Source organism: Engystomops pustulosus, chromosome 7 (assembly GCF_040894005.1).
Source record: "Engystomops pustulosus chromosome 7, aEngPut4.maternal, whole genome shotgun sequence".
Classification (NCBI taxonomy): Eukaryota; Metazoa; Chordata; class Amphibia; order Anura; family Leptodactylidae; genus Engystomops; species Engystomops pustulosus.
Window position 1 is genome coordinate 81,063,792 of NC_092417.1, and position 15,922 is coordinate 81,079,713.

The 15,922-nt window shown below is 42.8% G+C and overlaps 1 protein-coding gene across 8 annotated transcripts in view; it reads right to left on the reverse strand.

Moving 5' to 3' along the window:
* The window catches only part of KIAA0513 (KIAA0513 ortholog), a 47,454-nt gene that overhangs the window by 21,866 nt on the left and 9,666 nt on the right, over nucleotides 1–15,922 (reverse strand). For all 8 annotated transcript variants that reach the window (XR_011848931.1, XM_072117078.1, XM_072117076.1 and 5 more), the window contains exon 2: nucleotides 1,758–2,267. Coding sequence is in view for 7 of the 8 variants with exons in the window: in XM_072117078.1 (XP_071973179.1) it covers nucleotides 1,758–2,104 (347 nt within the window). In the remaining variant the exon portion in view is untranslated. The remainder of the gene's footprint in view (nucleotides 1–1,757; nucleotides 2,268–15,922) is intronic.

Below are 15,922 nucleotides of genomic sequence, written 5' to 3' on the forward strand. Positions count from 1 at the left end.
TTTTTGGTGGTAAAATTAGGGGTCTCGGCTTATACTCGGGTCGGCTTATACTTGAGTATATACGGTAGATTATGAAACCTCATGATCCTCCTTGTATCAGCTAATAGACGGCAATGGGCGCACAGTGTAGCACCGTACCATTCCGTACACCGTGAAAAGATAGGACATGTCCCATCTTTCCCCGGAATACGGCGCCGTGCCCCATGTTTCTCTATGGAGAGGGGCAGGGGTGAACAGCGCTCTCCCCCTCCTCTCTGGCGCCAACGTGTGCCCATCGTGCTACGGTACAGCGAGCACACGTTAATGTGAATATAGCCGTAGTCTAGTTTTGTGTCTCTTGTCCTTATTTGTGTTTTTTTTATGCAATGTATGTGAACCCCCTTTTTCACAAAGTTCCCATACAGCATTATTAACTAAATGCCACACTTCATTTTAGCTAAAAATTAATTATCCTAACAAAACAAAGTTGATTTTATGAGTGTCTGGCACCGGAGGGGGCGCGCCCTGCCCAGCTTAGCCCCTCCTATCTACTCCTCCCCATGTCTCTTGCCTACATTTCACCAATTGGGACTTTGAGATATTGATGACATCCTTCTGGTCACATGACTTAATGTATGTATTTGATCACAAGAAATCACAGCATGCCTCCATGACTTATACTCCTCAACAGCCTCCATGGATACATGTGTTATTTCATGTAATCAAATACATACAGATTTTGCAAATGTTAATAGGTAAAGGACCTTAGAGAACATCACCTTTGTCACATGACACAAAGTGCTCAATGATGTAACCGAATTCTTTTTCACGGCTCCAACAAGGCACTGTGAAAAACTTTTGACACAGCATTTTCTACCCCTAATAAGTAAACAGAGCTGTACATGTCTGTATTTAAATATTGTAAAACAGTCCCAAAGTATTAGTTCCAAACAACAGCATGTCCTAGCAGTGAGACCTGTCAACCAGGAACAAGGAGGCAGGCCAATGCAAGTAAAATCTAATATGCAGAATCCCATTAACCGTTTAAGTACATAAGACGATCTATATCGTCCTAAGTAGCAGGCTGTGGCTTTATAAGGACCGCCCATATCGTCCTGCGGATCGTGCTTGCACTGCCAGTGTGATCCGCAGCATGAGACCATGTGTTGCATACAACCTAGACACACACACACACCCCCCCCCCCCCCAGCATCTGCCTGGCAGGGAGATGTTTGTTTGCCAGGCAGTTCAACCCCTTAACTGCCGTGATCGAGCACAAGTCAGAGAGAATGGGGTTTTGGAGGCGGCTGGGGGTTGCCATGGCAGCCGGAGGTCAGAGGAAGATCACTGTGTCTGCCATGTACAGTGGCCTATTAGGCCCAGTCCAAGACCGGCTCTAATAGGTAAACTGTCAGAGTAAAACGCTGACAGTTACAATACACTGCATTACAGAAGTATTGAAATATATTGTATGAGTGATACAGTTAACACTGAGCAGATCAGCCTTACACTGAAGAAGAAACTTCCTAACAGACATTCAAATTTCTTCCCCATCTTCAAGATCTACTTGCCATTAGAACTTCTCAAACCATTTTGTATGTAAAAAACAACGTTACCGTTAACAAGGAGAGACATAGAACATGATGAGCAATTGAAAGGGAGTGAATGTTTGTTGTTTATTGTTTACCTATACAGAGATTCAAACAGTTTGACTAATAAAATGCTGTGGTGTTGCAAACGGAGAGGTATAGAGCCCACTTCCACTCTCCCTGACTTACCCTCCAGTAAAAATCTTGGCAACGTACTGTTTGATGAATTCTTTTTGTTCTGCCATTTGCTCATCCCGAGCGGATTCTGTGCTTTGATTGGATGAGAATGACTCAGAGGATGAACGCTGTGAGTGGTTCCAGCAGTGGCGGTTGGGCGACACCATGTCATTGTCACTGTCAGCCGATTCTGTTGCATCGCTTTCAATCTCCTCCCCTCTTTCCCCATTTTCAGGCGTTGTCTCTTCTAACACCAGAAGTTCGCCGGTTTCCATCTGGGGTGGGCATTCTGGAGCAACTACAATTGGATCACTATCCAAGTCTATCAGATTCCCTACTGGGACATCGGGGGTCTCCATACCTTGTGCACCGTGTATTTCCTCTAATCACTCAACAACGGGTGATATAGAAGTTCAAGGTCTAAACTAAAGAATGAGACGATTATCCTCAAAAGCCACGGTTGTCTCAAACAGCTGTCAATCACAGAGAAGCTTCCAACGTATCAGAGACATCATAGAAATACTGTACAAAAGAAGAGAAATATAAAATTATAAGAAGTTTCTTTCTTCAGCTTTATTAGTGCTCTGTGCAAAAAACACAAACACAAATTTCAAAAGCAGACCCAATAGTTTTAACCTTGTATTCCCATGATATATTCTATTATGCTGTAAATTAGGAAAGCGAGTGATTGTCACACAGCTGCTTTTAAGTGGTCACAAGTTTTGTTTTTCTTATAGTCGATAAAGGGATATGGAAGATTCTATAGTATAGACATTGACACAACAAATAGTGAACTAACATTAAAACCAATAGAAGGCTTCCAGCATCGCTGTGCAGTCTAATACATTGCAATCTCCTCGTGTAACAGAACAAAGCTAAAGAAAAAAATGGTCATAGCCCCTCACCAGGGCAGACTGGGGGCGAGCTCCCAAGACATGAACCACTTTTCTCTTATAGGGGCCCCCACAAATCAATATCGCATTATAGTATTATTACTTATAGAGCAGCATTAATTCCATGGTGCTGTACAATCATTAAGGCGTTCACATACATTACATAAAGACAAGAAGAAATGCAAGTACAAATACAAAAATTCCAGTGATGAGGAAACAAGTGGAAATAGGACCCTGCATGTGAAGGTTCACAATCTATATGGAAGGGTAAATGGAGACACAAGGTGAGGGCTCACAAGCAATATGGGAGGTAGGGTTGGACTGGTGTGGCTAGGGGCCTCTGGGGAAATTGATCCTGGGGGCCCACATAGCATTTACAGAATGCATTTTCACTGCAAAGGCATCAGGCAAAAAACATCCCAAAACACATCAGTATTAAACACACTCTGATATGTTTAGACCTTAAAGGGGTTCTCAGGAGGTGGAAAAACATGGCTGCAGTCTTCCAAAAACAGCACCACACCTGACCATGGTTACTGCCAGTACTGCAGCTCAGCTGTATAGAAATGAATGCAGCTTAGTTGGAATACCACACACTACCCATGGTCAGGTGAGGCGGTGTTTTTGGAAGACTGCAGCCATGTTTTTCCACCTCCAGAGAACCCCTTTAAAGAGAACCTGTCACCAAAATTTTACCACCCTGACTAACAATGCCTGCTGATAAAGGCCTACAAATCCTCCCCATATCACCTAAAAATAGCTGCCAGTGAGGCATTGTACCTTAATTACAGTAGTCTTTCTGATATGCAAATTAGATTTTCTGACTCATGTCTACTGGCTCTGACTCTTCTCTCTCCTGGGCCGCCGGTTAACCACACTCCCTTATTTTGTGTTACATTCATGTCATGTGACCAGAGTGACATTATCTCATGTCCTTTAGCCTGCCAACATTAGCAAATTGTACCCCTACTGTACTGTATGTATATGACGACATGAAATCACAGCAGCCACAGCAGGATGGAGAGGAGTAGAAATAGAGGCTGTGATTTCATGCCATCAGATACATACATTGCAAATGTAAAGGGTACAAGACCTTTGATGGCATCACCCTGGTCACAAGACATGAACTGCTAAATAGTAAGGAGGCATAAGGATTTGAGAGAAGTACATGGGAGGAGTCGGCTGAGCCCCCCTTGATGCCATGTAATATAAGATAAAATTGATTTATGGGGATGTGAGGGAAACAATTTTTAGCTAAAAGAAGGGTGTCAGTTAGTTAGGGCTCTATAGGAACCTATCACTAGCTTTATATTTGAAAATGTGATAACAGGTTGCCTTTTATGCTTGCATTCAGTAAGTAGTAATGTGTATTGCTATGTGTTGCTACGTACAAGATGCAAGAATTTAAATCTTAACAATCATATGTTCAGGGAGGAGATAGTCCGGATGAGCTTGAAATGTATTTTAAAATGTAATTCAATCTTGTGAATATAAATGCAAGGTCCACCATTAGGTAGGACCACCACTTGTGGCCCATCTCATGTATCCTCTCCATAACGTGGCCCTATTCTCATCTCCTCCCCATATCGTGGCCTCCCTCATATTGTTGCCCTTCTCATCTCTACCTCATATTGTGGCCCCATCTCACCCCCCTTGATATTGTGCCACCCCTTATCAAACCCTTATAAAGTAGCACTCTTTAAAAAAAAAAAAAACTCATACTATGGCCACCTCTTACCTCCCCTCCTCATATTGTGCCCCGCTTTTCATCCTCTTTCACTCAAATGAATTTTAAAAAAATGCTCACCTTTCCCCATTCCCCAGCAGCTCTCCTTATCTTCCTCTGCTGCAGCTATGTGCTGTCATCACATCTGCCGGCATCACATCACCAGATGGCGCCTGTTTCCACATTGCTGCAGCAGGGGGACAATGATGATGCAAAGAGCTAAAAGAGTTGAATAACATGATGATGCACAGTACTAATTGTGTTCGGAGGACACAGAGTTGAAGTCCTGACGTGAGTGTCAGGGGGCAGGTATCAGTGGGCATCAGGGGGCAGAGCTAAAAGGTGTTGGACCCACTTGTGTTTTCGCCGACACATTAGTGCACTAGTCTGACCCTGATGGGTGGGTAGATGGAGAAACAAGGTAAGGGAGCAGACCAATGCAGTTATTGTGTGTTGTAGGCAATCCTAAACAGATGGGTTTTCAGATTACTTTTAAGAGTTTGGAAGGTGGGGGATGCTGACACATTTTTTTACAGAGTTCCAGTGTATGTGAGATTCACAGTCGAAATCCTGAATATGGATGTGAAAAGAGTGGATGGAGTGAAGTTGAAGGTCCTGTGCGGAAGTTCAGAAAATATGGAGGGGACAGCTCATGGACAGCTTTGTAAGTCAAGGTTAGTATTTTAAACTGAATTTGCTGTGCAATGGGTAACCAGTAGAGACACTTGTAGAGAGGAAAGGCAGAGGAAAAGCGAGGAAACAAGGATTAGCCCGGCAGCAGATTTAAGAATCGATTGAAGCAGTGTTAGCTGGCAGACCACAGAGAAGAATGTAGCGGTAGTCCAAGCGGGACATGATGAGGGCATGGACTAGAAATTTTATAGGCTCTGGATTGAGGAAAGGTTGGATGGGAGAAATGTTCTTGAGATAGAAGTAGACAGGTTTTAGTAAGGACCTGTATGTGATGTTTAAAGGATAAGGCAGAGTCAAAGATGACTCCAAGGCACCAGATGTTAGGGACCAGGGAGAGTGTGAAGCCATGAATTGTGACGGTTGATTCTGGTGGTATGTCTTATATTTATATTTTACTCCAAAAGATGTATTCAGTCTTATTTTCTGGAGAGGTCTTATTTTTCCATGAACAAATATTCACATTTATTATTGAACACAAAATGTACATTTATTCATATACTGTAGTCATGCCATCACATGCATCAGCATAAGCAGCCAGACTCTGAATTCCATCAAGAAGTTCTTCCGATTCTACTCCCATGAACAAGAATCTATTGTACATTTAAGGATCCTGGTAAATCTATAGTCATGTCAACAATTCCTTTATAACTGTCCAAACGCTGAATTCCATCAAAAATGTATGAACAAAAGGCAACATTTATTCAAAAGACTGTGAAACTGTGAATTTTACGTTGAATTTCTTGTGACCCGATTTCTTTTAGAATCATTGGCCCCTTAACTCTCACGTTTAGCAATAACAGTTTCCTTCAATGAGGACTTCTCATCCAGGTAGATACTCGTAGCGCATTTCCAGCAAAACTGTAAGGGATTTTATCCCAAATATTCTTCACCCATGTTTCAACCTCTTGCAGTATCTAAAAGATCTACTAATGTGTGGCATGGGGAAATCTATAGCAATAACTTCCACTAGATCTTACTTTAAGGGGAGGCCTTATATTTGTAAGCTTAAAAAAATTGAACTAGGTCTTATTTTCAGGCAAATACACTCACCGGCCACTTTATTAGGTACACCATGCTAGTAACGGGTTGGACCCCCTTTTGCCTTCAGAACTGCCTCAATTCTTCATGGCATAGATTCAACAAGGTGCTGGAAGCATTCCTCAGAGATTTTGGTCCATATTGACATGATGGCATCACACAGTTGCTGCAGATTTGTCGGCTGCACATCCATGATGTGAATCTCCCGTTCCACCACATCCCAAAGATGCTCTATTGGATTGAGATCTGGTGACTGTGGAGGCCATTTGAGTACAGTGAACTCATTGTCATGTTCAAGAAACCAGTCTGAGATGATTCCAGCTTTATGACATGGCGCATTATCCTGCTGAAAGTAGCCATCAGATGTTGGGTACATTGTGGTCATAAAGGGATGGACATGGTCAGCAACAATACTCAGGTAGGCTGTGGTGTTGCAACGATGCTCAATTGGTACCAAGGGGCCCAAAGAGTGCCAAGAAAATATTCCCCACACCATGACACCACCACCACCAGCCTGAACCGTTGATACAAGGCAGGATGGATCCATGCTTTCATGTTGTTGACGCCAAATTCTGACCCTACCATCCGAATGTCGCAGCAGAAATCGAGACTCATCAGACCAGGCAACGTTTTTCCAATCTTCTACTGTCCAATTTCGATGAGCTTGTGCAAATTGTAGCCTCAGTTTCCTGTTCTTAGGTGAAAGGAGTGGCACCCAGTGTGGTCTTCTGCTGCTGTAGCCCATCTGCCTCAAAGTTCGACATACTGTGCGTTCAGAGATGCTCTTCTGCCTACCTTGGTTGTAACGGGTGGCGATTTGAGTCACTGTTGCCTTTCTATCAGCTCGAACCAGTCTGCCCATTCTCCTCTGACCTCTGGCATCAACAAGGCATTTCCGCCCACAGAACTGCCGCTCACTGGATGTTTTTTCTTTATCGGACCTTTCTCTGTAAACCCTAGAGATGGTTGTGCGTGAAAATCCCAGTAGATCAGCAGTTTCTGAAATACTCAGACCAGCCCTTCTGGCACCAACAGCCATGCCACGTTCAAAGACACTCAAATCACCTTTCTTCCCCATACTGATGCTCGGTTTGAACTGCAGGAGATTGTCTTGACCATGTCTACATGCCTAAATTAAGTGTTAACAAGCAGTTGGACAGGTGTACCTAATAAAGTGGCCGGTGAGTGTATATGGTATATGTTCGGGGGAGGAAATTTTATGAGTTCCGTTTTGTCCTTGTTAAGTTTTAGAAAATGGAAAGAGAAGGAGGATATTGCTGATAGACACTGTGACTAGAAGAGAGGCGATATAGGGACGAGAAATATGTGTCATTAGTATAAGAGTGGTACTGAAAGCTAGGGGACTTAATGAGCTGTCTTACATCAGAGGTGTAGATGGAGAAGGATAGAGATCCCAGGATAGAACCTTGAAGGACGCCAACAGGGGCGAGGGGAAGAGGTGGTATGAGAGTAATAGACACTGAATGTCCGGTTGGAGGAGTGTGAGGAGATCTAGGAGAGGGCCAGGTCAGTGAGGCCAAGAGAACAGTCTGCAGCAGGAGCAGATGGCCAACAAAGTCAAAGGCAGAGGACAGATTGAGTATGAGGAGAGCGGAGTAGTGGTGTTTTGTCTTGGCAAATAGTAGGTCATTAGAGACTTTGGTCAGGGCAGTCTGGGTGGAGTTGCATGGCCACCCAAATCACCCACTAGGCTGAGCAGACCACTCCACATACGGCTTTCTATCGAAGAGCGAGGTAACAGTACGCACGCCCTGCAATAGACAGAGGAGTGCATAGACACCTGCGCCGATGTCTGATTGAAGACCAGGGAAGCGGGAGAGAAGGTAAGTAGAGTTTTATTATTTTGTTATTTTACTGTGAGGGTGTATATATGTATAACTAGGAGGAGTGGGGCATTTCTTCTATGGAGTAACTGTGCTCAAATCACATTTGATTCGGAACAGAGGGATCCACTGCAGCTACCCTGAATTGAATGCTTAACTAGGGAACCACTGATATCCAGCACCTCTTGAGTACAGTGCAGACTAGTACCCTCTCCATGATTGGGATCCCCATATGAGATGTGGTTTCTAATTCAGATCAAAGACAGAGGTACTTTGCTTATACGTTCTGTCTGAATGGCATCAAATTAGTAGAGACCTATGTAGACTAATTTCGGAAAGTAACAACCCATCAAAGAAATCCCCTAGGTCAGTGATGGCGAACCTTTTAGAGCCTGAGTGCCCAAACTTCAACTTAAAGCCACTTATTTATTGTAAAGTGCCAGCACAGAAATTTAAGCAGTAATTTATTTCTCCTTTTTCTTTGACAATTTTCAATCGTTCAGCCTCCTAAGGACACCAACACAGTTGAAAGGAAGAGGGCAAATTCATCTATCATTGTAGGAAGGTTCTGCAGGCAGATTCTTTGAGTCCTGTCTGGTAAACTTCATTCTGGAGTGATGGCCCAGGTGCCCACAGAGAGGGCTCAGAGTGCCGCCTCTGGCACCAGTGCCATAGGTTTGCCACCACTGCCCTAGGTCAAGCAGGATATAACCCTATACAATTATTTTATAATTATGGCTGTAACTGAAAGCAGCACAAATCCTTCCCAGCACCTTCGCCCACGCAGGCGGATTAAATCACTGCCATTGTGACTAGACGTCACCGGCCTCACTGTCTGCCAGAATCCCCGTGATGAGAGCCGATGAAGCTCACGGCTTCGGACAGCTCTCATTATACGGACAATTATCCAAGATTCCAAACACAGAAGCTTGAACTGACAAAGAGACCTTGCTTTTTAATGAGTTTTAAATAGCATAAAAAGAAGTCCAGTCTACACTCTATCATCTTCTAGAAGAAACAAATTGTTTTTGCATATGAAATGTCCAAAAGTTACACATTTATCCTGTAGTAATGAACGCTAAATCCCAATGGTCAGACATCTCAATAGTGGATGTCTGGCCACTGCTGCTAGATAGTTGGGGTGGTCATATACAAGGAGAGTTGTCTATTTCTAAGCAATATTTATGGAAAAATATCTTCACAAAGGCACATTGGTAGATGAATTCAATTAAAAGTGAACGTCCAGGTGGGAATACTCCTTTAAAAGGAAATCCAGCATCAAAATCTAGCTACCAGGGACACTTAACTCATACTGCCCCAGATCATGTCTCTACACGGAAGTTTGACATTTCTGGCACCATGCGTCTTCGGCGGGCTTCACAGGTGCATCACACATGAGACAGTAATTTGTGCAGCACTGCTGCGAGAGATGGCTCCAAAGGGCACACTGCGCACATTACTGGCGCATGCGTGGTGCACCTGTGGAGCAGGCCTGGGGCGCACAGACAGGTGCTGAAATGACAATGCTGCATGGTTCATGCTCGGAGACATGGAGCTGGGGGCAGTGCGGAAGGGTGGGGTCACAAGACAAAACGGTTGTGAGGAGTCAGGGGTGCTAGACTGCATCCAAGAGCTCTACCACCTCACCTCAATAAAAGTCATTTTTATAGCACTACAGCAACGTAGAATTAAAATTGTAAACATTATGACAGCTTCACAGTTTCCCATAATGTACTGTGTGGGGGTTATTTAATAGGGAGGAGGTGACAGGTTCTCTTTAGCCAGGGAAAAGTACATTGTGGTAAAAAAAAAATTAAAAAAGTCAGTAAGCCTATTAGATAGCATGAGTGACATAGGGAACCAATTAATCTGTCTATTTCCAATGTTGAAAGACACTTGAATTCCGTCCTGGATATGGCTGGTGCATAAAATATATATTTTTTAGCTTGGACGTGAAAGGACAAGAAAATACAAATACATGGGGGATGTAGATCCTTGCTGGGCCCTGAAATTGACCCCTATCCTGCTAGAAGACAATGTTGTTACATAAACCTTTGCCTAGCTCACAATAAAATGTTGGAGCTTCACATGCTCAGACCTGTCTCCTCTAATTAACATTTAGTATGGAAACGAGTCCTGCAAGGAGAAAAGGGGGCACAGTGCTCCATGCTTCTATCCTTCAGCCATGGCTGCCAGTCTCCTACTACCACAAGGAGACACAATAGTCTGAAGATATTTGAGCGAAGATGGGGATGGAGACTAACAAAGCTTTATTGGGCCAACACCGACTTCAGTACATTAATATCCAAATATCCATCTCCAAGCCATGCATCTGCATATCATCACAAGTCTACATCACATTGCTCCTTCTTCCTCAATTTCCATAAGTCTCTGTATACAAAAATGTTTGATACCATTGTTTGGTGGCAGATACAGAACTTTTAAATCACTTCTACAGCTATAGACAGTTAGGTTCTAAGGCTCAAAATGTGACCTCTTTCTACTAAGAAGGTCCAAATATCATCTCCACATTAGGGGACAGCAGATTAGTAGAATATGGCAGAGAAAAACTGGAAGAGATTTTCCACTTAAACCAGAAGCTATATATGCAGTCTTAAAATAATAAACCATGTACTCACCACCTTTCTGACACTCCCCCACAGGACGTCTACTTAACGTCTGGCCGGCAGTGACAGGTCTGTGCACGTTAGCGACAGCAAGCGGCTGATGTCATAGTCTGTGCGCCACCAGCGTGCACGGAGCTGTCACTGCCGGCCAGATTGCATCAAGTAGTGGACCTGCGTGAGAGCAGCGGAAAGGTGAGCACATGGTTTATTATTTTTATGTCCTGGGCAGGGGGCAGGCCGGCTGGCTACATAAATATGCATGGTAGGAAATGGCCCGGAGATTCCTACATCTTCCTAAAACAAGTATACTGATATGTAAACCTTGGCAACCACTGGGACCCTGAGGGTGCGGTCACACGGTACATTCTTGGTCCATTTTAAAATGCACTAAAACACATATGTTTTTGCCTGTTTAACATGCGTTTGGCTGGTTTGAATGCTGTATTAACATTTTCACAGCTGCTCGCACCTCCACAAATGAAGAAAAACAGCCAAACACATGGTAAAGAAAAAAAAATGTATGCTTTTTCAGTGCATTTAAAAATGGACCAAGAATTCACCCCGATGGTGCGTCCACACGTTCAGTTTTTCAGATGCAGTTTTTGAAGCCAAAAGCAGGTGTGGATGATAATGGGTTGAGACAAATAGTTGAAAGGTGCTACTCCTATTTTTTCCCCTATTCCAGGTTTGGGCATCTAAAACTGCATCTGTTTAGTGCATTTTCAGATCGTTAAAAACGCATGTGTTAAAAAACGCATCCGTTTTTAAAAACGCATGCATTTTTGTCCGTTTTTAATTGCGCAAATTCAGAAAAACGGACTAAAAACGCATGCGTTATTTAACACATGCGTTATTAACAATCTGAAAACGCACTAACTAAAAACGGCCTAAAAACGCCACGTGTGTCTTCACCCTTAGGGTGGTGGCACAGGTGGCGTTTGGAGCCAGTTTTTAAGCAGTCAGTTAAAAAACATGTCCCTTTGACCATTTATTTCAATTATCTTAATTAAGATAATTGGAAAACAAACAAAAAACGGTCAAAAACTGATGTGTTTTCAAAAATGCATGCGTTTAACAGACTGCTTAAAAGCAGCCCAAAAACGGGTTCAAAACGCCACGTGTGCCACCACTCTGAGGTCGACGACAAACATGGAGTTTTGAACCAGTTTTTGTGCCGTTTTTAAGCAGTCCGTTTAAAAAAGTCTACGTTAAAAACGCATGTGTTTTTGAAAACGCATCCGTTTTTGACTGGTTTTACCAATTATTTTAATTAAAACTAGTCAAAAATAGATGCGGTTTAAAAAAAATGCATGCGTTTAACACGTGCGGTTTTTAATGGACTGCTTAAAAACGGCCCAAAAACGGGTTCAAAGTGTCACGTGTGCCACCGGCCTAATGCTGCTTTCACACGTTTCAGTTCAAAATGCATTGCAATCAATTTTGAGGTGGTATTAAGTGCAGCTTTGTAAATTTAAGACTGTTAAAATAGGAAACTGCACCTAAAACCGCCTCAAAAAACTTATTGCAGAGCAGATTCAGGTGCATCGTGCGACCATACCCGGAGGTCGCGTTCATATGATGTGATTGATTTACATTTTGATCTAAACACTTGTGAATAAGAACTATCACCAGAGAGGGCATTTTGGCCCAATCCAACTCTAATGCGGGAGTAGGCAAGGGGTTGCTTAAACATTTGCGGCTGGATATCTGTCCCCATATAATCGTACAGTACACACAGGTTCACAGGAAAAAAACAGCATTCATCTGTCTGCCTCTCCAGCGGGCGCCCGGGCGAGCATATGGCAGTGTGAAAGAGGCCTAAGTGTGCTGTCTAAGGTGCTTCAATGGCAAATAAAAAGGAAGATCTATTTTTTTTTTTAATGTTAATTTAAAAATATAATGCCAAGTACTCAACTCCTGCACCTATTTACCACAGCCTGCCTGTAAGAGTCAGCACATACAAGCAGGTCCAGAAATGTACTACTGTTCTACCTTCATATTAAGATACTAAGAATAAAAAAAGGAAAAGGAGTGTTACTGTACAGAGTCCATTTAAAATCGTTCCCTAACTTAAGGACTCTCAACAGACAACTTTTAGTTACAGACAAACCTCTCTGACCACTGTGACCTCTGGTGAAGCTCTCTGGATGCTTTATTTTAGTCCGAGTTTGCAACAATCAGCTGTAAGGTGTCTGTAATGAAATTTTTTTATTTCTTGTTCCCTTGACTCTCTAAGCCAGGGATCCCCAAACTAGGTATATATAGAAAGAATCCTCCAGCTCACCTGGAACTTGCGATAACTTTATCCGCTTGCACGGATCCACCCCGCTGCAGGGCAATAAAGTCCACAATAAGGAAAAAAACTTTCCGGATCCAGCTAGATGCAGAATAAGTCATGATTAAGAGCACTTGTATGTGCTAGAAACGCGTTGACGATTTTACCATGCCACCTGTATTTTATCTGATGGATGCCCTGAAAATACAATAAAGGCGATCTTATTCTGCATCTAGCTGGCTCCGGAAAGTTTTTTTCCTTATTGTGATTCCCAAACTACGGCCCGCGGGCCACATGCCACCCCGGGCCCCTTCGCATCCGACCAGAAATCATCATTCGCACTCTTCGAATGCCAGGCCGCCACATCCGGATTTATTGGTTGGGGATGCAGGGGCCTGGCTCCTGCCCGTTACTGTATAGTGACTGGAAATGGATGCATGGCCCTATATACGTCCCCCATACGTTCGTGTGAATGTAGCCTAAGAGCAGATACTGAGAATTACACCCAGTATACAGGACAAGAGAAGTGGTACTGTGCAGTGTCCATATATACAGAATAAGAGCAGATACTGAGAATTACACCCAGTATACAGGACAAGAGAAGTGGTACTGTGCAGTGTCCATATATACAGGATAAGAGCAGATACTGAGAATTACATCCAGTATACAGGACAGGAGAAGTGGTACTGTGCAGTGTCCATTTATACAGAATAAGAGCAGATACTGAGAATTACACCCAGTATACAGGACAGGAGAAATGGTACTGTGCAGTGTCCATATATACAGAATAAGAGCAGATACTGAGAATTACACCCAATATACAGGGCAGGAGAAGCGGTACTGTGCAGTGTCCATATATACAGGATAAGAGCAGATATTGAGAATTACATCCAGTATACAGGACAGGAGAAGTGGTACTGTGCAGTGTCCATTTATACAGAATAAGAGCAGATACTGAGAATTACACCCAGTATACAGGACAGGAGAAGTGGTACTGTGCAGTGTCCATATATAGAGGATAAGAGCAGATACTGAAAATTACATCCAGTATACAGGACAAGAGAAGTGGTACTGTGCAGTGTCCATATATATAGAATAAGAGCAGATACTGATAATTACACCCATTATACAGGACAAGAGAAGTGGTACTGTGCAGTGTCCATACATGCAGAATAAGAGCAGATACTGAGAATTACACCCAGTATACAGGACAGGAGAAGTGGTACTGTGCAGTGTCCATATATACAGAATAAGAGCAGATACTGAGAATTACACCCAGTATACAGGACAAGAGAAGTGGTACTGTGAAGTGTCCATACATACAGAATAAGAGCAGATACTGAGAATTACACCCAGTATACGGGACAAGAGAAGTGGTACTAAGCAGTGTCCATATATACAGAATAAGAGCAGATACTGTATACTATTGGGGGCAAGCTGTATACTACTGGGGGCAAGCTGGGCTGGCTGTATACTATAGGGGGCTCTGTGACCAATGCATTTCCCACTCTCGGCTTATACTCAAGTCAATAGTTTTTCCCAGTTTTTGGTGGTAAAATTAGGGGTCTCAGCTTATACTCGGGTCGGCTTATACTCGAGTATATACGGTAGTTGTAGTATAAAAAAAAGAGGGGAGGCAGTACAACTGCTTGTTTAATCTACTGCCCACCATCACCCCCAGAAAGCCTTTTATCCGCACTCACCAGTCATCAGCCACTGCCTGATGTACAGTACTGAATGAGGTCTCATTGACAGAAGTTTGTGCCATCTCCCAGCAGTATCCATGAGATAACAGGAATGAGTCACTGTGCATAAAAGTAGCCGAGACCGGAAATGAGAAGAGGATAATATAAAGGAAGCAGCAGGATGGCACAGCACTGTGATAGAGAACAGACGGCAACATAACAACATAGAAAGTCTGCCATGAACACACTGTGCCTGCTGCCAACACACAGTGTCTACAAAGGCGGGAGTGGTATCTTATAGATAAACCCTCCCCCAGTGTTCCCTTCATAGCAAATATATATATATATATATATATATATATATATATATATATATATATATATATATATATATTAGTGCATACTCGAGTACAAGTATAAAAAATGTGCTGGAAAAATAAAACTCGGCTTATACTCAAGTCTATTAAAAAAAAAAAAACAGTAAATAAAATGTTCACCTTTCGGACACCCCCACAGGTCCACGACACACACTGCCGTCATCCACTTGCTCACATCATAGTGTGCTGCTTGATGGTAGCGATGCACATTTTCAAAAATGTGCTGGGCAGGGGGCTAGTTGGCTATATACTTGAGGACAGAAGGCAGGCTATATAATGGGGGCAGGCTTGCTGTATACTGGGAGGCAAGGGGCCGGCTAGCTAAATACTGGGTGGAGACTGTGACCAATACATTTCCCACCCTAGGCCTTTACTCAAGTTACAAGGTTCTCCTAGTAGTTTTTTTGTGTTAAAATAAGGTACATATATATATATATATATATATATATATATATATATATATATATATATATATATATATATATATACACATATACACATATACACATATACATATCACACACACGCAATATTGTCATTCCCGAATTTAGAATTTCATGTTGGTTCATTGACAGGTCCAATCACACTCAAACTGCATTCAAATACCTGATTCTTCAGCCCCAGTTTACCACCAGTGTTATGAACATCCTAAACACTATACAGTGCACCTCTGAACCACAACTTGGGAGACATAGCGTTTTATATTGAGCTGTATGTACAGATGTTAATGGTGCTCTAAATAGGTTTGCCCCATGATACATATGTAAGCATGTTCAGTCCCCAGTAGAAGGTCCCAAGGCTGGTCCCCACAGGAGTAGTCATTCCCCTCAGTACAGCACTGGGTCCTTGCACCTTCTACTTCCTGTACACATTTCCTTGTCTGCACAGTTTTTCCAGTTTAGCAACTATCAACCCCAACTACTGAAAACATTTCCTGTAATCTGCACCCATTACTAAATTACAGTTTACATTTCCTGGTTCCCAAAATCAGCTGTAGGGAACATCCCTCTACAAGAAAC